This window comes from Hemitrygon akajei, chromosome 16, assembly GCF_048418815.1.
Source record: "Hemitrygon akajei chromosome 16, sHemAka1.3, whole genome shotgun sequence".
Lineage (NCBI taxonomy): Eukaryota > Metazoa > Chordata > Chondrichthyes > Myliobatiformes > Dasyatidae > Hemitrygon > Hemitrygon akajei.
The window spans coordinates 29,709,959-29,737,010 of NC_133139.1; the positions used below are offsets into that span (position 1 = coordinate 29,709,959).

The window sequence follows — 27,052 nt, forward strand, 5'->3', positions numbered from 1 at the left end:
TGTCTACATGGATTTTGTCCCTCATGGGAGTCTAATCTTCTAGAAGACAGAGGGTAATGGTTGAAGGGGCTTATTCAAACAGGAGGCCTGTAATTAGAGGTGTTCCACAAGGATCTGTGCTGGGGCCTCTGCTATTTGTCTATTTGTGATGTATGTTATTGACCCTGGATAAAAATGTAGATGGGTGGATTAGTAAGTTTATGGAAGATACCAAGATTGGTGGAGTTGTGGCTGGTGTAGAAGACTGGCAAAGAATACAGCGCAATATAGATCAGATACAGATGTGAGCAGATGGAGTTTATCCCAGATAAACATGAGGTGTTGCACCCCAGTAGAGCAAATCCAAGGTGGCACTACACTATTAAAGGCGAAATCCTTAATATTGTTGCTGAGCAGAGAGATCTTGGGATCCAAGTTCATTGCTCTTTGAAAGTGGCTACACAGGTTGATACAGTGGTTAAGAAGGCTCATGGAATGCTTGCTTTTATTAATAGAGGCATTGAGTTCAAAAGTCAAAAGTTTATGTTGCAGCTATATAAAACGCTGGTTAGGCCACACCTGGAGTACTGCATACTGTTGTGGTCACCCACTATAGGAAGAATGCTGAGGCTTTGGAGAGGGTGCAGAAGAAGTTTACCAGGATGCTGTCTGGTTTAGAGGGCGTGTGCTGTCATGAGAGGCTGGATAAAGTTGGATTGTTTTCTCTGAAGTGGCAGAGGCTAGAGGTTTATAAGATTATGTGAGTCATAGATAGAGTATACAGGGAACATGTTTCCCAGAGATGAAATATCTAATATCGGAGGGCATGCTTTGAAGGTGAGCGGGGTAAGCTTTTTACTCAGTTGTGATTGCCTAGAATGAGCTGCCTGGTTGGTGGTAGAGCCAACTACATTGCAGGCTTTTAAGATAAATCTAGATAGGCACATGATGTAAGGAAGATGGAAGGAAATGTACATATGTGTGGGTAGGAGGGATTAGTGCTTGGTTGCTTTTGATGTGCTTTTTAGCTGGTTTGACACAACTTTGTGGGCTGAATGGCCTGTTCCTGTGCTGTACTGTTCTATTTTCTAATAACAAACACAGCAGTGACCAGTTCTCAGAACAAGGTGATGTATCACTTTCAAATGCATGGGATGGACTTATTCTAACATGGTGCCAACATACTGTTGTCATCAGCCCATCTGCCCCATCATTGGAAGCTATAGTGACAATACACTGACATAAAAAAAAACTGTGGCCTCATCCCAGAGGGAAACAAGCTGGTCCTCCTGTTTGACTTTAATGCAAAGGTTTGAAAATGTTCACTCCTCTTGAGTGGTGTGATTTGAAAGAAGGAAGTTGGGAAAGCTAACTCCACAAATGCACAATCTTGCCTTAACTGAGACTTCATGGCAACACCCCCCAGTCCAAACACTGGCATCTGACAGATTATGACATTGTCCAACTGAACAACAGGAAGTCTACCTACCTTACCTGTGCCAGGACAGGTATCAGTAACTGTTGGACTGACTATTGTTAAACCTATTCCATTTTTCCCCATCAAACTGGCCACAAAACAACAACAGCAACAGAAACAGATTAAGTTCATGTTGGAGGTCACAAGGAATTTGCAGAAATAGTTCTTCTCAGACAGTACCTCACAGACAATCTAGCCACTCTCAAAAACCTGGTGCCACTAATTCTTGACTGCCCTACAGTCCATCAAAGGTTACCAAGTGTGAAGAGACTCAGCTCCCCTGCAAGAAAATGCTAGGATTGATTTGACTGAAAATGCAAAGTGTCTTTGGATTGGAAGTTCCACTACTCTTCAAGGTAAAAGAAACAGCTCTGCAAGCACCCAAAAGCTGAAATCCAACAGTAAAGCTAAGACTTACAGAACAGATGGCAGTTGGGAAGAGTGTATCAAGTCCCTGATAACAAGAGTAGCTGCTGAAGCTTTAGTGGTGCCATGACTATCTATGACCCAAATTCCAATTACCAGCAGAACAGCTGTAAGTCTACTTGATTCAGTATACAGGTGTCCTGTATATTAGGGGAATTAACTAATTTGCATACTTAAAGTATGTCCATTATGCCATGGCTCTATATTACATCTATCAACATCAATACAGCAGTAAATCTGTGCTGCTTCACAGAATCCTAGGACAGTTCAATAAAAATATATATATTTTTTTAGAAGTTCAGTCACCAATAATGCTAGCAAAGAACTTTCCTAAACGTAACTGATGTCCTCACAGGATCATATACATTTAGTTGGAATATTGTTGTGATCCTTCATACATTTCAGTTGGGGCAATACTCAGTGTCTGACATTGATTCAGCTGTGGCCTACCGTTTGTTCATTTATGGGCTGTAGGCACTGTTAAAGTTGGCATTTATTTAAAATACTTAATTGCACTTGAGAAGGGATGGTGAAAGAACTTCATGAATCTGCAGGTGTGCTGAAGAAGGAGCTAGGATTGATTGGATTGAAAATGCAAGGTATCCTTGGATTGGAAGCTGCACCATTCCTGAAAGGAAAAATTCTGTTTGGTAATGAGATCTAGAATTTTAACCCAGCAGTGTAGAAAAATCGACAGTACATTTCCAAATTATGGGAGTGAGTGATTTGGAAGGGAATGTGGACACTGGTTATTGCTTACTGCTTGTGTCTGTTTAAGTTGTGGAAATTACAGATTTGGGGGTTAGCTACAGTAAATCATAAACACAAGAAATTACGCAGCTGGAAATCCAGAGTAGCACACACAAAATGCTGTAAGAACTCAGCAGTTTGGGCAGCCAGGAATAAAGAGTCAACATTTTGGGCCTAGAGCTTATACTTTAGGTGGCTGGACCAGATACTTCTGATTAATGGTGATCTCCATGAAATTAATTTGGTTGCCACGGAATTCAACAATGCAATTGATTATCAAAGAAAGAAGGTCAAAGTCACTCTTGTTGGAGATGGTGATTCCTTGGAACTTTGCATAAATATTACTTGACACGAGCTGATATGTTCTTCAGGTCTTGCTGCCAAGGTCTGGTTTGTTATCCGAAGAATTGCTGTTTATATGAATAATGCACAATTGTAAGCAAACTGCCTAATTTGACTTTATAATGGAAGGAAGAATCAAGGATGAAACAGTTGTAGATAGTTGGAGTAAGGACACTACTCTGAGGAATTCCTGTAGCTGTCTTGCAACTGAGCTGATTAATGCATGAATCTTTTTCCCATGGTGGTGGTATCAAAAACAAAAGGGTTTAAGGTGAGAGAAAGGAGTTTTAGATTTGAAGGCCAAGTTTTTTTTTAATACACAGATAATGATTTAGATCTGGAACTCACTGCCAGAAGATTAGGTGGAATTAGATACAAACGCTACGTTGAAGAGACATTTAGACAGACACTTGGACAGGCAAAGCATAGGAGGAATCAGACCTAATGCAGTTAAAAAGGGTTAATATACAGTAGATAGGCAAATATTTGATATGTGTGGTGGGACAGAGGGTCCATTTCTGTGTTGTACAATGTTATGACTAAGTGAAGTGAGTCTGATTAGTGAAATTTTGACCTACTGGTAGAGAAATTAGAAGAATGAAATGGATTGTTTACTTTTTGGTTGAAGATGGATGTAAATGCAAGGGTATTTTTGGGGCTAGCACATGTAGCAAATAACTATAGCAACTGACTTCAGCCACCAATCTTTAAATATGAATATAGACTGTAGATTAAATTGAAAATGCAGCTCTGAACAATGGGTTCCTATGATCCATGAACCACAGTTAATTGGAAGACCAGACAATGCTGATTTAAATTAATTATTTGGATGTCTGTAGTGTGGTGTGAAGAGCGAGGTGTGAAGGTTGTGTGTAGTTCAAAGGAAGCATTGTAAATATGGAATTGACCTGAATTGCCCTTTGATCTTTAGCATATAAAATGCGTGTAGTGTTGGATCAAGTAGGTCTTTTCTTCTGAAAGGCATCTCAATAAGATGCCTGCTGTGTCTTATTTTGTTGAATAAAGAGACTGTTTCATATGTAACAGTACTCTCTGGTGACTTCGTTCACACGACAGCAGCAAACACTTCAGTGTTGGTTGCTCTCACAATAGATCCAACATCATTGAGTCTGGGGGATGTTCATACAGCTCCATCTTCATATTAGTTCTTTACCTGCTCACTATTCTATATGACTGAATGTGGCATGATTGCAGCGTTTTGATTTGATCCATTTATTCTGAGATAGTTCAGTTCCATTGATGGCATGTTGGTTCCAAGGTTTGTTTATGTTGTGGCCTTATCAAGCTCGAACCTCATCTAAAGGCTGATTTATACTTGTGCGTCGCATCTACACCGTAGGGTGATGTGCACCTCCCCAAAAAAGTAACTCATGTGTCACGGCGATGCAGACTGCAACAACTGTGATTGGTCCGCTTGGTAGCATCGCATTTCCGGTTGCTTCTTCTCCGCCATGTTTGTACACTGATGTGAAACAGATGAACCAAATCATCAAATCTACCTGCCGACATGCAAAAATGTTTGAAATGCATTTCCTTGTCCAAGTTTCTCATGAAGAAACTCAACACAGTGGCACAGAAACTCCACCGCCAACTAGCGTTTTGGTGCACACCAATGCATGCTTGCTACGGTGTAGAGTGACGCAGAAGTGGAAATCAGGGCTACGGCATAGGCTGTGGTGTAGCCCGTACACACAAGTATAAATCAGCCTTAATGCTTCTCCTATTATGTTTTTAGTCATTTATAAACAATACTTAAAATTCAAATTTTTGTTGAGTAACTACTCACCTGCTTGAAACAAGCCTCTACTAGATTCGGTGGGAACATATTCCTACAGAAAATAAAGAGAGAGAATTAATACTGTGACAATAGTTAAGCAACTATATTTGGATCTAAACTGTGTCAAGTGTACTGATATTCCAAAAATAGAACAGAACAAGCAAGGTGTTGCTGATTTGGACAGTTATAACAAAATACTTTGGAGATATCATTGAGAAGGTTATAGGCATATAATTATCATTTGAATATTATTCTCAGCACTTGGCAAACAACAAAAAAAGTGCAGATAAATTATTCATAATGAGCACACAAAATGCTCTGAAGCTTTTTGGTACCTATTCCTCTTGGTCTTGAGCAAGAAAAGAGACCAGGACCTGCAGAACGGAGCTACCTACTGGAAGGAGAAAAAAGAGATAGGCCCTCAGTGGGCAGTTCTTTCCATCAACTACCTCTCGTGCATCTATGAGATATAACGCTGGAGAAGAATCTAAGGTGAGGGAAGAAGTAATGATGGAGCTTTGCAGCTACACAGCTGAGTCACATAGCTGGTGGCCTTTATTGTCTATAGTCTGGGTTTTTGCAGGCTGATGCAAAATATATTCGTAATAATTCACTACTTATATCAAACTACATTATTCAGGAAGCCAGGATGTTCCCTACTACATGAGAATCAAATCTATCTGCCTCGCTCTTGAGAGTAACAGACATTGGTAATACATGGATTTGCAGGAATGTAGTGTAGGGAGACATTGACAGTACTCACATCAGCATAAAACAATTCTCAGAATATTTGCAACCATAAGGGATTGCACATCCAGAATATCCAGCTGATTTGCTGCCAGGAACAGAGGATCATGAAGATCAACACCATGTACTGAGGGATGAATCACAACTCTGTCGCCTTGCAGCAGTCCCTTCTGCCTTCTGCCCTTGAGCCACAGCACCAGATTAAATGGTGGCTAATGGGGTGAAAGGCTATCTTTGCAATGCATGTATCCTGACTTCTCTCTGGAATGCCTCCCCTTTTTTTTGTTGCCTAATCAGATAACTATGTGAAAGGAGTACTGCTTAAATGTTGGGCCCTGGTGAAAGGAGCAGAGAAAACTTAAAGGTACAAGCTAACCTCATCTTCAACTGTTAAATCAGGAGAAAGCATGTGATCAGAATGAAGTGGAATATTAGAATTGGGTTAGATTTGAAGACAAGGTAATCTTCAATCACCCATAGACTCCAATTGTCCCAACAATGATGGTCAGCAAGATATCATCCAGTACGTCCATAACCTCACCACAGTAGAAAGATTTGCACTGTAGCAATGAGTAGTCTTAACCAATGCAATCTGAAGTCCAGCATTCCTGGTGGGGTCACCACAGAGGTAAGGTCAAAAGGGAGGTACCAGACAAATAGTCATCTGACTCTAAAGCCTCAACAGTTAGGAGGCAGATGAAGAGAACTCACTTCTCTATGGATCTTATGGCTGATTAAGGCTGCAACAGAAAACATATTTCTGATTGCCATGTAGTACCCCGCCATCAGATTCAGATTTGTCTTTTGTTAGGGAGCATGTGGTTGCCAGCACACAACGATTTTCTCTTACTGAACGAAGTCACGATCATACTTCCTCCTTAATGCCAAGTGCTACTGCATCTATTGATAAGAGAAAGTATGTTGGAGAGTTCTGGGCAGTGTGTGTGTCGCGAGTTAATAATTGGCTGTGTGGTGAGGATGTGGGATGGTCAACTAGAAAGTGCGTGAGCAAGTTAAGGGGTACATGAACTTTGGGTCTCAGCCCTATTTTGTAGAGATTGCTGATGAGTCAGTGGCAAAGATTGGATTTGGGGATAGGTGGGATTTGAGATTTAATGATGCATTCACCGGATTTGATAGTAAACTTGACATTAAGCTTTTTGCAACACTCCATCTTTGTTCTTGCAGGTTGAGCATGGATTTGTCTAGCCAAAGTTTCCCATGAGACAAAGTTAACTTGCTATGCGTTCTTTAACAGCATTAATTTCCAACAGCAAATTGATCCTTTTGGATCAACTGCTTTATATTTTTGTTACACTGAAGAATTATTCTTCTTTGTTGAATGTATGTGTATAGTGGCAATGTGAACAAAGTGGACAACACCAGTAAGGCCATAATTTTTTTGCCTGAATTACTCTTCAGAAGATGATAGCCTCCTTGAACTGCTGCAATCCTTGTGATAAAAATACTGCTACGGTATTTTAAACTTGTTTTATGCAGAAGTAGAAAAAAAGACTATTAAGAATATATATATATATAAAGCAGTGGGGTTTCCAGGAAGCCAAAATTCTGCGTTCTAGTCTCCTAAGACATGACAATGGAAAGGAGTTTACTGCTTCAAATACTTGGCTCCTCTACTGCTGAATTTCTCAAATTGGCACTAACAAGACAGAATAGATACCATCTCTGAGTCCTTTCACAGAACCCTAGAAACAGGAGTAAGTCATTCAAACCTTCAGTAATTTAAAGCCATCTCCTTGTGATAAAGGGTCACCTAATCCACTGCATTGATAGTTATGTGATTATTGCACAACAATTCACTTTTTATTTTGAGCCCTACTGACCTGATTAGATCCATGAATGCATCAGCTGCCTGCACCTGTTCAATCTTTCCCTCCCGATGTAGGTCAACTTTTGATCCTTTCCCAGGGTGGATGATCATTACCATGACAATTCCAATGAACACAGCAATGATAGTAGTGGTCATGTAGAAAACCACGGCTCGAACTCCCATTTTACCAGATGCCTTGCTGTCCAGAGCTGCCATTCCTAACCAAGAAAAAGTAAAGAATAATCATTTGCAGACTGTTCTGCCAAGGAACGTGACAGAACATGTTACAGAACAAGTGCAGTACATCAATAATGACACTACATCATTACTTCCACCACAATATTTTACATCTTGCTCATCAAAGAAGATGTAATACTTAATAACAAATCTCTTATAGCCAAAACACCCCGCTTAACATCTGAATTCTTTTTTAATGTGGCCCTTTAGAATTAAATCTGTATTGTAACATATTTTGAATACTGTCATACTGCTTTCATACATTCTATCTGTAACATTCTGATAAATTTGGATTAGATTCATATTTCCCTATTTACAATAACACCTCCCTTGAATGTGATCTGCTTCTCACTAATCAGTGTTTAATGTGTACTGACATAAACTGGTTTGAGGAATGGCACAAACCTGCAAACTATAGGTACACTTCTATTGTCCTGCACTTCCAAAGGCTAATGTTGTAGCCTAAGGGATGGAAATTTGCAATTTTTCCGAGTTTTCCATTAAAGTCTTTTACGTAGCTTCTATCTCTGAAGTTTTACGAAACATAATACTTGTTATTTAATTGTCTAACATAGCTTATTATATTTCACATTGTCAAATGATTTTCAAACAGTGATCACCCACCTCCTGTTTAATAGAAAGGAAGGATAGGTGGGAGAAGTGTAGCAGACAATATCAAAGCCAAGGTCAAAATCATAACCTTGTGGACACAAGGGCTAAGATTTTTTTCTGCTTTTCAGTATTTCCAAAGTCAGCTTTCTGTCCCAGCACCGCCACTCAGAGATTATTGGTAGCGCTTGAGACATGGCTCTTAAGTTGGTTCCGTAATGTTGCCATAGGCAGTGGAGGTAGTGGGGATAAGCTCCCTGTGCTTATTAAATGGTCTGTATCTCAAATAGTCTCTGACAACCAAGTCTGGCTCCTCACCTTCGTATATGGCTTAGCTACAAAGCCCAGCAGAACCAGTTCTACTGAAGGGACAAAGGCGGGTTACTAACGCTTTAAAATCAGTCACTTTGGGCAGGTGGGGCTCGTCAGCTCATCTAGGGGAAGGAAAACTCTGATCTCAAATGTTCGCAGCCTTGCAGCTATTCCCACTCATGGGGAATACTTTGGGAGTAAGCCCTGAGGAAAAAATGCAGAGCTGGAGTCCTTAAGTATGGACAACTATTCATACGGTTGTCACAGTTCATAACTTTTTCATGAAATCTACAAAACAAAGAATATGAGTTGTCCAATTTTAAATAGTGTCATTGTACCTATTGTTTTCAAGAGTTAGTATTGGAATTGGTAAAGCCTTGAAGGTATATTTCAATTGTCCTTATTTTTGGACCTAATTAATTGTCTGAAGAGCAAAAAAACAGTGCCATATCAAAACTGGTCGGTATTTTTGGTTGGCGTAAATTAATCATGGAATACATTCCTTTGGACTTTTTGACATGTATGGTACACTCAAAAACAAATAGTTTTCATAAAACATGGCAACCTTTTCTGCAGTATGCAGATGTAAACCTGTCTGCTATACTAATAAGGGCTTTTGTATAGGATGTTGTGGTGATGTCTATATTTTGATGGAATCTCTGTGAGGGGAAGAAATGTAAGTGTATCTGGAAATTGAAAGTTTTCTTATGCTGAGCAAAAAAAATTAAATAAAAAAAAACTGGTCAGTATTTTTGAGTTGAAACACATAAGATGCAAAAGCCTCCTTTCAACAGAAAGCTGCCTGCTGAAATTCTAGACATGCCAGGGTATCTGCCCCAGTTAATTAAATCACCACCCATAGGATTAGAATGGAATCAAGGAAAGATAAATGGGGAAATTGAAGTCATGGCTTTCAGCATTGCAACAATAGAAAGTGGCTTCTTGAATCTCTGCTCTGTTGAAAACTGAGGGCACAAAAATGCCTAAGACTGAATTTTCAATTTTACTGCTGCATTAAAAACAAGCAGCAGCAGCAAACTGGAGGAACTCAGCAGGTCAGGCAGCATCTATGGAGAGGAATAGGATCAGTAAACTATTTATGGCATAATTTTAAACTCCATTCACTTTAAAAAGTGAAAATTCTCCACCAAGATACCTTTCAAGTTTCTTTTTAGCAATTCTAACAACATTCATGCAGTATATCTGCCACTTATTTTATATATTACATAACCATTTATATAATTCCTAATCATTATTCATAAATATTTTAATCTGTCATTATTCTGCAGTGTATATATACTATCCCACACATGATATAATTTCTGAATTTCCATTGACTCTCTCAGGTGTCATCCAAAAATGTGGTTAAGTTGTCTTGAGTTTCTGAACGAACATGATGATGGTACAATAGAAATGGGCACACTCATCAATGAGTTCTAGGTATCTACTGTGTACTTCCTCACCCTGATATTACACTTGCAATGAGCATGGAACAGCACAGCACAGGAACACACCCTTCAGCCCACAATGTTTGTCAAACCAATTAAAATAATAATCAAATGGCCAAGTTAACTAATCTCTTCCGTCTGCAGAAATGTTCATATCCTTCTATTTTCCTCACATTCATGTGCCTATACAAATGTCTTTTAAAAGTCCCTAATGTATCTGCCTCTATCACCACCGCAGGCAGCACATTCCAGGCACCCACTGCTCTCTGTGTTAAAAAACTTGCCCCTCACATCTCCTTTGCAGTTACCTCTTCACCTTAAATGTATGCCCTCTAGTATTAGACATTTCGACCCTGGGGAAAAGATACTGTCTGTCTCCTATGAATGCCTCTCATGATCTTATAAACCTCTATCAGATCTTTCCTCAGCCACCTCTGCTCCTGAGAAAACAACCCAGGTTTGTCCAGCCTCTCATTATAGCACATGCCCTCTATCCAGGCAGCATCCTGGTAAATCTCTAGTCCAAATCAAATCCCCTCTCCAAAGCTTCAACATTCTTCCTACAATAGGGTGACTAGAACTGTGTGCGATACTTCAGATGTGGTCTAACTAGAGTTTTATAAAGCTGCAACATAGCTTCCTGACTTTTGAACTGATGACTAATAAAGGCAAGCATGCCATATGCTTTATTATTTAATTTTGTTTTATGAAATCATTGTTGAAAATGATGCTTTTTATTACGTTTGTACTGACCAAAATAAAAGTTCATTCATTCACCACCCTATCAACCTGTGTAGCCACTTTCAGCAAGCTATGAACTTGGACCCAAATATCCCTCTGCTTATCAAGGGTTTTGTCCTTAACAGAGTACTGCCTCTTTACATTTGACCTACCAAGATGCAACACTTCATATTTAAACTCCATCTACCATTTCTCCAACTGGAGAAGGATGCTGATGTGAGAATGCTGCTCTTGAACTACAGTTTAGCATTCAATACCATAATTCCCTCCAGGCTCGACAAGAAGCTCAGAGACCTCTGCCTTCACCCTGCCTTGTGTAGCTGGATCCTGGACTTCCAGTCGGATCACTGGCAGATGGTAAGAGTGGGCTCCCTCACCTCTGACCCTCAACACAGGTGCCCCTCAGAGCTGCATTCTCAGCCCCCTCCTTTACTCTCTATACACCCATGACTGTGTCACCACCTGCAGCTCCAATCTGCTAATTAAATTTGCTGACAATACTACACTGATTGGCCTAATCTCAAATAATAATGAGGCAGACTACAGAGAAGAAGTCATCACCCTGACACAGCGGTGTCAAGAAAACAACCTCTCCCTCAATGCCGCAAAAACAAAGGAGCTGGTTGTGGACTACAGGAGGAATGGAGACAGGCTAACCCCTATTGACATTAACGGATCTGGGGTTGAGAGGGTGAACAGCTGTAAGTTCCTTGGCATACACATCACTGAGAATCTCATGTGGAATGTACATACCGGCTGTGTAGTGAAAAAGGCACAACAGCACCTCTTGCACCTCAGATGGTTGAAGAAGTTTGGTATGGGCCTCCAAACCCTAAGAACTTTCTTTTGGGGCACAATTGAGAGCATTCTGATTGGCTGCACTACTGCCTGGTCAATCGCAGGACTCTACAGAGAGTGGTGCAGGCAGCCCAGCGCATCTGTAGATATGAAATTCCCACTTTTCAGGACATTTACAAAGACAGGTGTGTAAAAAGGCCCCGAAGGATCATTGGGGACCCATGTCATCGCAAACTGTTCCAGCTGCTACCATCCAGGAAACGGTACCGCAGCATAAAAGCCAGGACCAATAGGCTCCGGAACAGCTTCTTCCACTAGGCCATCAGACTGTTTAATTCATGCTGCTGCAATTGTATTTCTATGTTATATTGACTACTGTTTTTTTTGTACATACTATTGGTTATAAATTCCTATAAATTGCACATTTAGACGGAGATGTAATGTAAAGATTTTTACTCCTCATGCATATGAAGAATGTATGTAATAAAGTCAATATAATTCAATTCCACCCATATCTGCAACTGTATTCTTTGCAAGTCTTCCACACTATCTACAACACCACCGATCTTTGTATCATCTGTAAACTTACTAACCCACTGATCCAAGTTATTTATATATATATCAGAAACAGCTGAGGTCCCACACCTGATCCTTGCTGAACACCACTAACTGCAGATCTTGTGTTAGAATAAGTTCTTTCAATCACTACCCTTTCGTCTTCTATGGGCGTCAATTTTGAATCCAAATGGCCAATTTGGACTATAGATCCCATGCATCTTAATCATCTGGATGAGCCTCCCATGAGGGACCTTCTCAAATGCGTTACTAAAATCCATGTAAACAACACCAATGGCTCTACCTTCATCAATCACCCTCATCACCTCCTCAAAAACTCAATTAAGTTACTAAGGCACGACTTGCCCCAGAGAAAGTCATTCTGACTCTCCCTAATTAGGCCATGATTTTACATGATCCCTAAGAATCCACTCCAGTAACTTCCCTACCATTGGCGTGAGACTCACTGGTCTATAGTTTCCAGGATTATCCCTGGTTCCCTTCTTGAATAATGGAACAACATTAGATACTCACCAGTTCTCCGGGACCTTGCCTGTAAAGATATTGGTCAAGGCCCCAGCAATCTCATTATTTTTTTACCTGTAAGCCAAATGTTCCCCTCTACAATAATATCCAGTTGGATAACATTGGTACATTTTAATATTTTCTTCTTGGAATATTGCTGCTTCTGGTAGGCCCAGGACTTTTTGCCAAGTTCAATTAGCTAGTCTGGAATGTCTGGCTAGTGGGTGAACAGTGTAGTTTTATACTTATTGGCCTAAAATTTCACATGGATTTTTTGGGCTGTTTAAATACTATTTAGATAGTTTTCTTAACATGTTTTAATCTATAAAATTCTGCTTCAGAAAATCAAAGAACATTGAGTTAGTGCAGGAAAACATTGCAAAACTCGTTGAGGTTCCTTGCCCTATGCGACATTGGTTCAGGAACAAGTGTTGTTGCATTGTTACATATGCATCTGACAGTTTGTCTACACCCCTTACAGGACAAAACACACATCAACATAGTGCTGTAGAGAGTGCTGTTTACTTCATCATGACTGTCCTAGTGATTCCTGGGCTAAGTGAGTGTTTTTCCAGATTTACTGACCCTAAAGGTCACAGCACCAACAGAAAGGATGCGCTCTTTGTAAGGGAGACTTTGAATCTATGGAAGCCAAATTCATATTTTCAAAATAAGGCACCAAATACTATAGGGGCCTAGATATTTCCTAATGAAAGAGGATATCTTTCTAATATGGAATTGTTAGTTACATGACAAAACTCTCCAATGCTACAGCCAGGTGCATCTGTCAGGAAATTACCAAAGTTCTCCCTGTGAGGACACGAGTACTCTCACTGAATGCCTGCACTTTAGAGAAGCCTGTGGTAATGTAGATGCCTGGGCCCATTCTGTCTGCTCTTGTAGAAATAAGTGGTCTGGTTTTGTAAAGCAGGGACTATCAGTGTCAGAAAATGTAGAAGAGGCTTAACCCAAACGCAGAGCAGTGGAAACAATTTAGCAGGGAGCGATACGTAATTTTAATAAGAAATTGCAAAATAATAAGCAATGAAGGGCCACAAAACAAAAGTGAACAGGTTCTTACCATGACAAGGCAACAAGATAACTGAAGGCTAGGTAGAGGTTGGCTGGTTCGATGAGTGAACAAGGACTGTTGCTAAGAGCTAGGTTTAAAAAGGCGATGAATTGGAAATGAGTGGCAGGTGACTCATGTTAGCTGGGTGGATATTACGAGATGCCAGCCTGTGTAAGCCTGACAGTCAATGATTTAAATACAGTCATGATCAATAAACTGTGAGATGTAGTGTATAGCAGGCTGGGATTTGTTCTGAGACTAGGAACAAGTGAGTGAAGGGACCACAACTCACATTATGAGAGTAGTCCAGGCATATGTGTCAACTAGTAATTGAGGCTTTCTAATATCATTTATGTATGTGAAAGCTAACCTGGTGAAGTTTGACCTGCTTGGCTATTGCTCATCTAAGATTTAGATAAAAATGAGACTCCTTCTGAAGTTGGATGATAAGCCTTCACATGCCTCCGGTGAGATATGGAGCCTTGGAGATCCATCTGGAACATTAACTCTGTTTTACTCACTACAGATGCTGAATATTTCCAGAATTCTCTGTTTTATTGTTAGATTTCCAACATCTGCAGTATTTTTGGTTTAGGATTACTTTTGAAACAATTCATATATGATTATTATTGTTACTAGTATTGATGACCTACTCCAGATTTATTTATTATATTAAAATTTCCCAGAAACCAGAATGGGATTTGAATTTTTTGCCAGATAGTTTGTGCAGGCTTGGATTATTAGTCCAGTAATTTAACCATAATGCCATTAGCAATTCCAATCCCTTCCACTCTATCTAACTGGCATATCACTAACTCGTATTTTATTTCTCCTTTTTTTTTGGATTGTGCATTAATAAAGCACATTGTTAAATGTGTAAAACATGTCTACATCAGTGTTATCTTGTATTTCCATACAATGTTACATTAGGCTGTTACACATCTATTGTCAGAGAAGTACTTGCATAAATAGGTAAACCACCTTCACACAAACAAGGACAGAAAACAGGGCAAAGTGAGTATACTTATTTATTCAGTAAGTTATGGGTCAGAGAATTTGGTGAGTACATTTCTAACTCTTTTGGCTTCAGTCTCGTTGCCGCCTGTTCTGAAATTGTTTGGTTGCGTTCAAGAAAACAATGAAATGACGTGCTGCTGTCTGACAGCGTTTTCAGATTTCTTGGTTACCCCATCCACACTGATCTGCCCAAGTGGCATTTTCAAAATTACACACCTTGGAGAGCATTTCTGAAAAGCTCCGGTTTCAGGGATGAAAACGCCGTTTTAGAGTGGATGGAGGGTAAAAATGAAGAGAAAAAGCTTCGGTTACGGATTTATCCGGTGTAGTGTGCATCTAGTGTGAAAGGAGACATAGAATATCTGGTGCTTTGAAGTATTTACATGGACAAATAGCTTTTTTAACAGTAGAAGTGTAGACTGCGAACAGCAAGACAAAGAATAGCATGCCCTAGAGCAGAACTAAAAGCTACAAGTTCTATGGATCAATTACCGAATAAAGAAAAGGGGTGGGGAAATATTTGTGTCTGCGGGAGTGGTAATCAGGAAGAATGAAATAGAATAAGGGCAATCCCATGGCAGTTCCATTCTAAACATCGTAATGACCTCACCAATGCAGGAAAAGTACAAGGTGGTAACTATATCTTATGTCAATGAAAATTGCAGATGTTGGAAATCTGAATTAAAAACAGTTTTAATGTAGGCTCATCATCATAAACTCTGTTTCTCTTTCAATAGATGTTGCCTGACCCGATGAGTATTTCCAGTATTTTTTACTTTTAGAAAGTCAAAATTGTCTAAGAAGCATTTTCCATTCCCATCTACTTTGTCCTCATGTGTAACCAATGTACCCTAGATATCTAGAAAGCCCTCACAATGAACTTAATAAAGGTAAGCAATATAATTTTATACATTCCATGCAATATTTCATGAGGTACTGTTAGGCCTCAGCAGCAACCAAGTTATTGTCTATACCAGGCTGTAATCTCATACTCTGAGATATCCCTCACTCTACCAATACGGCCAGGTCAGAGGTTCAACACTGAGGAGTCCAGAGTACCTACTGAATGAAATACCAGACTTGTAAAGTTACACTGCAGGTTTAAATGTAGAGTAAACTTGAAGAAACAACATCCAGCTGACAAAGCAAAACAATCCCACAAATAGCCTGGAATGTACTAAAAATCATCTCTAAAGTTTAGACCAATGTGAGACTGAAGCCTTGCAACTCACAAAGACTTTCAACAAATAAAGGAGTCAGATTTGTCAATGAGGAGGAAAATTTGTAGGTGCTGAGATGCATCCTAGGATGTGCAGGGACATATATCAGTGATGTAACCTGGGGTCATCGGGTGTTTCAGGTCTTTCAACATCAGACACCTGAAACGCCTGATGACCTGAAAATTTGTAGATTCATCACGTACAAACGAGCTGGATGAACTCAGCAGGTCGGGCAACATCTGTTGAAATGAGCAGTCAACGTTTCAGGCCGAGACCCTTTGTCAGGACTCAGCCCGAAACATTGACTGTTCATTTCAGTGGATGCTGCCCGACCTGCTGAGTTCATCCAGCTTGTTTGTACATGTTGATTTGACCACAGCATCTGCAGTGTACTTTGAGTTTACAATTTGTAGAGTCAGGTTGTTATAAAATTATATTACCAAAATTTGATCTGTTAGCCTTGGCACAGTTGGTAGCATTATTTATTGGTATAGTAGTACTGTGGTTAGTTACCAGATCCAGAGGCTTACTGATCCAAACCACATAAGTTTGAATTCCAGTACAGTCAAATCTTGGGAATTTCTACACATTATTACTCTCTCCTACACTTACCTTCCATAATCAGTTAGTGAATTCTTTCTCTGATTTACCCATGTTTCTCTTCCAATCACACTGAGATAGTTTCATGATGTCTTTTGATTTGCATTTAGAACACCTACTATTGTCTTTGGGATTCTTCCTTGTTTATCCTCAATAAAATAAACTCAAGTATCTTTAAAAGCCTTCAGCTTGACACATTCCAGTCAATCCATCCTTTCTACTGGCATAGAACAGAAGGACGAGTACCAGAGCAAGACAGAATTGTTTTTCAATGCATTGAATTTTCGTTCATTATCTTCTGCCAAAATGCTCTGTCTATAGGCAGCACCACATCTCTCATCCTTCTTCCCCTTTCTCACAAGAACTCAAAAACAAAGATGCAAGAATAGGCCACCAGATCCCTCATGCCTGTCCCACTATTCAATATGGGTCTCAATTCCTCTTCTGTGTCAGTTCACCAATTGCTTTCAATTTCCCAATCATTCAAATATTTATCTTTCTCCACACTAAATACTTATAGTAATCTGTCCTTCATTGACCTCAGAGGCAGAGAGTTTCAGAGATTCATTGCCCTCTGAGAGCAGTAATTTCTGCACACCTCAGTTTTAAATGATCGGACCTCTATTGTGTCACTATGTCCCCTTATTTGTGACTCTTGCATTGATAAATACATACATCTCAACATGTACCCTGTCAAGCACCCTTACAATCTTAAGTGTTTGAACAAGGTTGCCCCTCTTTCTTCTATGCGCTAAGGAATGTACACCCTCTCTTGGTAGCACATGACTGCAATATTGTATTCTTAAGTGAGACACTGTAGTGCACCAGTGAGAACTTCTGCCTCTCAGCTCCAGTGACCCAGGTTTAATCCCGACCTCTGGAGCTATCTGTATGCAGTTTGGATGCTTTCCTTCTGACTGTGTGGGTTTCTACAAGATGCTCTGCATTCTTTCTGCATCACAGTGACATGTGGGTCAGGAGCAAGAAATCAGGCTAGTTCCAGAGAATTAAGTGGGAGGGAATGAGACTAAGAGGATTCCATTGAGAGCTGTCATGGATTCACTAAGTAAAATAGTTTCCTTCTAAGTCAAAAGGAAATTGGAGAAATATGTAGTATATAAAATATTTTATCCATTTGGCAGTATTTGTCACCTGTTTAATGTAAAACTACAGACTGCCTGAGGTTATTGGTACCCCCTACTGTGGTCAGAAAGGCCAAGTAGTTGGCAGTAGCAAGGTTTTAGACTGCAACGATTTTGTTTATTCCTTCCTCCTGCAGCTGCGTCAATCCTCTTCTTGCCAGAGTGGGATTGCCAGTGAAACCACCCATCCATGAAGGAAACTACTTTTCCAAAGTCTATTACGTTCTAATATGCACATAAATAATCTTTCATTGATCCTGTTATAGCTACTATTCTTATAGATCTGCTGAGTATGCCCACAGGAAAATTAATCTTAGGGCTATATATGTACAAACCCCATTTCCAGAAAAGTTGGGATATTTTCCAAAATGCAATAAAAACAAAAATCTGTGGTATGTTAATTCACGTGAACCTTTATTTAACTGACAAAAGTACAAAGAAAAGATTTTCAATAGTTTTACGGACCAACTTAATTGTATTTTGTAAATATACACAAATTTAGAATTGATGGCTGCAACACACTCAACAAAAGTTGGGACAGAGTTAAAATAAGATTGAAAAATGCACAGAATATTCAAGTAACACCGGTTGGAAGACTCCACATTAAGCAGGTTAATAGGTAGCAGGTGAGGTATCATGACTGGGTATAAAAGTAGAGTTCATCAAAGGCTCAGTCTTTGCAAGCAAGGATGGGTCGTGGCTCACCCCTCTGTGCCAAAATTCGTGAGAGAATTGTTAGTCAGTTCAAAAGGAACATTTCCCAATGCAAGATTGCGGAGAATTTAGGTCTTTCAACATCTATAGTACATAATATTGTGAAAAGATTCAGAGAATTCAGAGACATCTCAGTGCATAAAGGGCAAGGTCGGAAACCACTGTTGAATGCACGTGATCTTCAAGCCCTCAGGCGGCACTGCCTAAGAAACTGTCATGCTACTGTGACAATTATAGCCACCTGGGCTCGGGAGTACTTCGGAAAACCATTGTCACTTAACACAGTCTGTCACTGCATCCAGAAATGCAACTTGAAACTGTATTATGCAAGGAGGAAGCCATACATCAACTCTATGCAGAAACGCTGGTGAGTTCTCTGGGCCCCGAGCTCATCTCAGATGGACCAAAAGACTGTGGAACCGTGTACTGTGGTCAGATGAGTCCACATTTCAGCTAGTTTTTTGAAAAAACTGGCGTCGAGTTCTCCGTGCCAAAGATGAAAATGACCATCCTGATTGTTATCAGTGAAAGGTGCAAAAGTCAGCATCTGTGATGGTATGGGGGTGCATCAGTGCCCACAGCATGGGTGAGTTACATGTATGTGAAGGTACCATTGACTCTGAGGCGTAAATTAGGATTTTAGAGAGAGACATATGTTGCCATTAAGGTGACGTCTCTTCCCGGGACGTCCATGCCTATTTCAGCAGGACAATGCCAGACCACATTCTGCACGGGCTACACCAGCGTGGCTTTGTAGACACAGAGCGTGTGTGCTTGACTGGCCTGCTGCCAGTCCAGATCTATCTCCTATTGAAAATGTATGGCGCATCATGAAGAGGAGAATCGGACAACGGAGACCGCAGACTGCTGAATAGCTGAAGTCTTATATCAAGCAAGAATGGACACAATTTCCAATTGCAAATCTACTACAATTAGTATCCTAAGTTCCAAAATGATTAAAAAGTGTTATTAAAAGGAAAGGTGATGTAACACAATGGTAAACATGCCTCTGTCCCAACTCTTGTTGAGTGTGTTGCAGCCATCAAATTCTAAATTTGTGTATATTTACAAAATACAATTAAGTTGGTCAGTAAAACTATTGAAAATCTTTTCTTTGTACTTTTGTCAGCTAAATAAATGTTCACGTGAATTAACATATCACAGATTTTTGTTTTTATTGCATTTTGGAAAATATCCCAACTTTTCTGGAAATGGGGTTTGTACTTTGATAATAAAATATACTTTGAATGTCCAATGGTATGCACGGCAAAATAAATACAAAGAAAATGTCTTCAAAAACTTGATGCAAGTTATTGTCAACCAGATGTGTGCAACATAGTGCAGATCAGATAGCTGTTTCTTTAACTTTTCTCGTTAACAATATTAGCTGGTATCGTAAGTCACAGAATAAGGCATAAGAATGTGGTAGGAAGGACACTGAGTGGGGTTGTAAGGGACTTTCTGATTATTTATCCATATGTTGTTAGATTGTGAAACCATGGGAGTTTGATTTATCATATTTAGTGTAATTTTAGTTCATGCATACACATTCAAACATCAAATACTTTGACCAGTAACATGGGGATTTTGAAACATTTCTGGTGGTATGTTGTTTTAACTGCATCACCTCCCTATGTATCCTGTTGAAATCACTCATAGGGCTTTCAATAAATGTCAGTGGCTGGATGTCTGCTGTGTTATCATTGTGAAGTATATTTAGACAGTATATAGAACATTTATAGAAGAGAGACCATAAGACATGCACAGGAGCAGAATTTTGCCTATTGAGTCTGCTCGGCCATTACATCATGACTGACTTATTATCCTTTTCAACCCCATTTCCTGCCTCTGTCCCATAACCTTTGAGACCCGTACTAATCACCTCCACTTCAAATGCACCCAATGACTTGGCCTCTAGCCATCTGTGGCAATGAATTTCACAGATTCACCACCTTCTGGCTAAAGAAATTCCACCTCATCTCTGAGCTAAAGGGGCATCCTTCTATTCCAAGGCTGTGTCCCCTAATTCTAGACTCCCCCACTATTAAAAACATCCTCTCCATGTCCACTCTATCTAGGCCTGTCAATATTTTATAGGCTTCAATGATATTTCCCCTCATTTTTCTAAATTCAAGGCAGTTTAGACCCAGAGCCCAGTTCAGAAGAATGATGGGGGATCTCATTTTGCTGATAGATCTAAATATCTATAACATGGCTTGGTGGTTAAAGCAGGTCCTGGCCTCCTTGTTCTTAAATTTGCCAATAATTTATCAACGGATCTGTTAGAAAGTCTAAGAACAGCTGCCTTCCCACCATCCCAACCTCTTCACTTCCATTTAGATCTGAAGTCATTTAATGTTCAAATCCTACTCTTTCTCTACTGCTTTCTCCAAATCTTATTTTTTCATTTCTTCATCTGTTGAAATCTTATTTCCACCCGTCTCAGCACCAGAAAGCAGCTGGAGATCCACCTAACTTATAAAGGAAGGATCACCTGCTCGTATCACCAAACAGCTGTTAACCTGGTCTTTGGACAATCCAACTAAATCTGACCCTCGTAGATGGTTCTATTCATGGTAGTGTGAAGTTGCAGCAACGCAAGGGTTAAGATAATGCCCAGCTAAGGACAGTTTACAGATCATGCACAGTCAGTCCAAGCAAGAAAGGTCTTTGAAGAGCATAGCTTCCCTTTGCACAGCAGGGGACTGGAGCCATTCAGCATACAGAGACAAGGTAAGGATACTTTGGATACTAAGGATTCTAGGGTGACTCTTACTCTTGATCAGTTACTTTACTAATTTTAAAGTATTATTGGCTATTAATGTGTCGATTCTATTGGTTATTAATACTTGTATTACCATAGTGTGATTGGTGATTGATCATGATTGATCAAGGAATTTGAACATACACAAGTTTACCAGTTTGTCAGTATCTTTATCGAACTAGACAATTTCTGGACAAAAATGACATTTCTTTGATCAAACCAGAACAGTGCGGTTATGGGACAATCAGTGTTCTCAAGCTGCATGGGTATATGGCTGCACAGTAACTGAAATGTTCCCCTGCACATAGCCTTTGTTGCCACAAAGCTAGAATCTTTTATATAATGTTAAAATAATTTTGAAATGATGCTAATATAATTGTATTATATATTGTATAATATATATTATTTATTGTATTATAAACTGTAACAATAAACACAGAATGGAAGTTGGTAGCTCATTTGCAATAAATTGCTGGCCTGTTGAATGCCAAAACAATCTAGTCAAAACATTTTATTTTTGCCATTGGGCCTGTAAGATGTTATGACTTCCTGACATCATTCACTTGTGTTGTGAGTTATGGCTGGTTTGTTTGATGTGCATATTACAAAAACAAAACATTTAAAGTGCTGCACAGTTTTCAGGCCATGTAAGAATTTCAGGCTTAGAGCAATGGTTGGTCTGCACAGCTGTAAAATATATTCAAGGGAACGTTGGAGCAATGCTATTCTCCATGTACAGAAGTAAATAAAGTGTGATTGAGGAATGAGGGTGAATTTTCAGAGTCCAGTTCAGCAGTGATGACAGTAAGTTGGTTCAGCTTGGTGGCATAACATAAGTTAATGCACTGCACCTCCACTGATAAACCTGCTGACAAGTGGAAGCCAGAATTCATAAGCATTGGCTGTAGATATAACAAGTCTCTCTCATAAACAACATGTAACCAGTGATAATTATAAATATTTAGATTAATTTGGCAAAAGAAATTGTTGTTTGTCTCTTCTATTAATGAGTTAAAAGATTACTTCACTACATTAAGTCAGAATAGCTACCAAAGCAACAAGTACTTGGCATATCACCACCATATATGATTTAAATTAAACTTGATTCTTATGAATGAAATATCTATCAGTCCAACCCAGATTAGTGTAATTGCTGCTGACTCTCTGAACGTTAATTATCCCTTTGAACAAAGAATTCTGTACATCTTATTGAGGGCAGGCAAGGTTTTAGGCTGCAAAAAGCTCTTCCACAAAAGTCTAATTGTTTTGTGAGGTTCTGGGTTCCTGCCAGGAAAACATTTCCACACTACTAGGTTCTTCAGTAAACATTCCCAGGGGATGGTAAGAAGAGAGTTGGCATTCGCCCCCAGGCACAATGACAACTTTCTATTGCTAAAGCAAAAACAACAGACTAATTTATTAGCATTCTTCAGGAAAAGGGGGAAAACAGAGAAAGAGATGAAAGTGTGTGTGTTAGAGGGAGAAAGAGTGCAAGAACAAGATTTGTGTCCCGACTTCAAAATCCTGTACTCAAAAATGAAAACCAAGTTACATAAGAAGTAGTTTGTGGATCTCATTTTTTTTAGGTCCAGATTAACGGCATCTACATCCTTGGTGTCTCTGCTGATCTACGCTGATGAGTAATGGATATAAAACTGTTGCTGAGACTGAGAAGCAATTAAAATTTCCATGTTGTTTCTATGCCAAGTTGTTTGAAAGTTTACTCATTATAGACCAATGAATGACAACTAAATTGGTTATAAGTTTGAATAACTCCCAAGTACAGCAGCATTTATTAGCTGCTACAAACATAAACATTCTGTAGCAGGATCTCACTACTCATCCAACTACAAGTGCTTTATGAGCTAGTGAGTAAAAGAGAGCTCATTTGCATCAATAAATCTCATCCACAGTTTACTGGGGGGAATGTTGTGGATTCTTATAATACAAATGCCAGGGGCAACAGGAAGTGATTTAAACTGTAAGAGTTAACTTGAATTGGTACAAGTGTTCCTACTGACAGGAAAATCGATCAGCGGAGAATCATTATAAGCTAACAAAATATGAAAGGAAAAATGCAGAAAACTAGAGGGGAAATAATTCTTCACATTAATTTTATGGGATATTGGCGTCATTGACAAGGTATTTTATATTCATTTCTAATTGCCCTTGAGAAGGTGGCGGAGTGCCACCTTCTTGAACTGCTGCAATCCTTCTGATGTAGTGTTGTTATTAAGGAGTTCCAGTAACGCTGGACACATGGCAACGTTTTTCCAATGTTGTTAGAGAACTGGTGGGGGTATTCTTACAATAGTGAAGGCTACAAATCAGAGTAACTCATTGTTGAGTTATCATGAAGGACAGACATTTTTTTAAATCAATATTAGGTAACTTGGGAATATATCTGTTGAAATTAGAAGCACACACATCAAAGTTACTGTATTATGATCATCAAAGATAATGATAGAAAGAAATGGATCAGAGATTGGAGCTGGGAAGTTAAAGCTGATCAAAAATTGGATCACCCCTGAACCAAGGGCCAATTCTGGTACACCTTGTGGCATTTTTTAGCATTGTTTAACTGAAACACGTTGTTTCTTTTACACTCAAGTAAATCTTGAAAATAGAAAAAAAACTTATTTGGATTTTTAAAGTAGCCAGGGAGCTCACATCAAAGTGCACAAGGTTGTTTATGAGTGCATACTAACATTAATTTAGATATTCCAGCTGAACGTTTTGTTCTTTTTACTCATTCCAGTGTAAACAGCCTTTGGCAGCATTACAGAGGTTACAGAGAAGTGATATTTTCCTTTGGGATGTCAATAAAGAAATTCAAATGAATCATGAATAAAAATTTGGGGCATTTAGATACTTTGAAAGCCTCTCACAACTCGTTGTTTACTGTGTGCCTTTTGTTTCTGTGCAATTATTTGATTTGTAAGTATGCCTATTAATTTTAGACTGAGCAATATGGTAATTTACTGTGTTTGAAAGAGATCAGGACAGCCTGTGTAGTTCCTGACATAAAGAATAGTGGTTAAAGACTATCTGATAATCCAGTGACATCTCAGTACCTTTGCCAAGTTTTGATTTAAAGAAATGGATGCGGTTATAGAAATAGTTTTCATTTGAGTTGGGAAAAAGCCAGAATTTTATCAATTACATTTAGAAACTTTTTATAATAAAACTTGCCCTGTGGTCTACTGGTTGTAACAAACTGTCTCAGAACAGCTACTAAAACTGTTGCTTTGTCATCTTTGATTGTTAGCAAAGTGCTTAAATTATACAATAAAATTGCTTTGAAACACCAACACTTCCTAAAGAGATGCTGCCCCAGCTGAAATTGCTGACTGCCCACTAACTTTTGGAATAAAATATTGTCAATACAATGCAGAAAAAATGTTCTTAACAAGGAAGAAAAATTAACACATCTACCACATTCAGTGCAAACCGTTACAATTGTTTTATTTTCTACCAAAGTTTCAAAACTTGGGCTCAATTTATCAGATGCAATGCATCTAGGATTTTGTACAGCTCTTGGGATGGTGTTTGACCTATCATAATATGCCCAGATGGATCTGCCAATTCTTTGTTTAATTTGCTTTCTTTTGTGAGCCTGCAAAAATTATTCCAATTGGTTGAGCTAACCACGGTGATAGTTCCTCTCTCCATGCCATGATGCTATTGTAGAGAGGATAGAAAAGCTGTAAAGTTTTTCATTCTTTTCTACAAGATGACTACTTAGAAAGAGAAAAGAAAAAACGTTGAGGTGTAAGGACTCCTTTCTTATTTGAGGGTTTGCACTGGTAAGCAAAGAAAGAACTTGTATTTAGCAACTGCCTTTCATGTCCTCAAGGCATCCCAGTGCAATGAATGGCCAATTAATTATTTTTCTGTAAGAAAATTAACAGCAAACCTCTGCACAGCAAGGCCTCTGAAATAAATAACCAACTAATTGGTTTGAGCTGATTAGAGGTAAATGCTGCATGTGACATGTTCAAAATTCAAAGTAAAATTTATTCTCAGAGTACATACAACCCTGAGACTCTTTTTCTGTGGGCATACCTAGCAAATCTATAGAACAGTAACTGTAAACAGGATCAATGAATAACAAACTATGCAAAAGCAAATGTAATTAAATAGCAAGAAATAAGGAGAGCATGAGATAACAAGGTAAAGAGTCCTTAAAGTGAGATTATCAGTTGTGGGAAATCAGAAATAGAATGAGTGTAGCTATTCGTTTTGTTCAAGAGTCTGATGGTTGAGGGGTAGTGACTGTTCTTGAACTTGGTGGTACAAGTCACAAGGCTCTTGTACCTTCTTCCTGATTGCAGCAGTGAGAAAAGTGCATGGCCTGGGTGGTGAGAATATTTGATGATGGATGCTGCTTTTCTACGGCAAAATTTCATGTAGGTGTGCTCAATGGTTGGGAGGATTTACCCATGATGTACTGGGCTGAATCTACTACCTTTTGTAGGATTTTCTGCTTAAAGGCACTGATATGGCACTCAGTGGGTCCAGGGGATTTTATTTACCCTCTGTCTTCCTGCTTCTGTGATTTTGGTTCAAACCTCTGATACCACAACAGAGTCAATGTCAGATGAAAGGGTCCACTATTCTTAGCCACTGACCTGGATCTGTGTAAGCTGTGGTGTGGTTACAAAAGCCTCTTCCTTTCTGGAGAAATATGAGCAAAACTGCTGGTGTTAATTGGTATTACTCTATCTAATATATTACTGTATATTTCTGTGCATTTTAAGCTGCTGTTGGCTAGTTGTCATAGTTTTCCTGATGGCCCTCCAGTGCTGAATTCCATGTAGTTATGAAAGCTAAAGATGCCAAGAAGAGGCCAGTCTCGGGATGGAGGAACAACACCTCATATTCCATCTGGGTAGCCTCCAACCTGACAACATGAACATTGAACTCATTAACTTCCAGTAATTTCTCCCCCTTCCCCTTCTCTCTTTTCCAATTCCTCAGTCTGAACAGACAGACATACTTTATTGATCCCGAGGGAAATTGGGTTTCATTACAGCCGCACCAACCAAGAATAGTGTAGAAATATAGCAATATAAAACAATAAATAATTAAATAATAATAAGTTAATCATGCCAAGTGGAAATTAGTCCAGACCCAGCCTATTGACTCAGGGTGTCTGACACTCCGAGGGAGGAGTTGTAAAGCTTGATGGCCACAGGCAGGAATGACTTCCTATGATGCTCAGTGTTACATCTCGGTGGAATGAGTCTCTGGCTGAATGTACTCCTGTGCCTAACCAGTACATTATGGAGTGGACGGGAGTCATTGTCCAAGATGGCATGCAACTTGGACAGCATCCTCTTTTCAGACACCACCGTCAGAGAGTCCAGTTCCACCCCAACAACATCACTGGCCTTATGAATGAGTTTGTTGATTCTGTTGGAGTCTGCTACCCTCAGCCAGCTGCCCCAGCACACAACAGCAAACATGATAGCACTGGCCACCACAGACTCGTAGAACATCCTCAGCATCGTCCGGCAGATGTTAAAGGACCTCAGTCTCCTCAGGAAATAGAGATGGCTCTGACCCTTCTTGTAGAATCCCCTCTTACCCCTCTCTTCTCATCTGCCTATCACCTTCCTCTGGCACTACTCCCTCTTTCATTTCTCCCATGGTCCACTTCCCTCTCATATCACATTCCTTCTTCAGCCCTTTACCTTTTCCACCTCTCACCTCCCAGCTTCTCACTTCATCCCTCTTCCCGTACACATCTACCTTCCACCTCACCTGGCTTCATCTATCACCTTCTAGCTTGTACTCCTTCTCCTCCCCCACCTTTTTATTCTGGCTTTTTCACAGAAGGGCCTTGGCCCAAAATGTTGACTCAACTTTTTATTCATTTCCATTGATGCTGTCTGACTTGCTGAATTCCTCCAGCATTTTGTGTGTGTCGCTGAAGCTGTAGTCAT

The 27,052-nt window shown here is 39.5% G+C and overlaps 2 protein-coding genes across 2 annotated transcripts in view; one reads left to right on the plus strand and one right to left on the minus strand.

Annotated features, from left to right (window-relative positions):
- The window catches only part of ranbp3b (RAN binding protein 3b), a 325,996-nt gene that overhangs the window by 47,990 nt on the left and 250,954 nt on the right, over positions 1–27,052 (plus strand). The gene's annotated exons all lie outside the window — the stretch shown is intronic.
- slc1a6 (solute carrier family 1 member 6) overlaps positions 1–27,052 on the minus strand; it is a 106,614-nt gene that overhangs the window by 33,072 nt on the left and 46,490 nt on the right. Inside the window, exons 4-5 of the mRNA XM_073068590.1 lie at positions 7,364–7,568; positions 4,782–4,824 (exon numbers count right to left, since the gene is read on the minus strand). Coding sequence (XP_072924691.1) covers positions 4,782–4,824; positions 7,364–7,568 — 248 coding nt within the window. The remainder of the gene's footprint in view (positions 1–4,781; positions 4,825–7,363; positions 7,569–27,052) is intronic.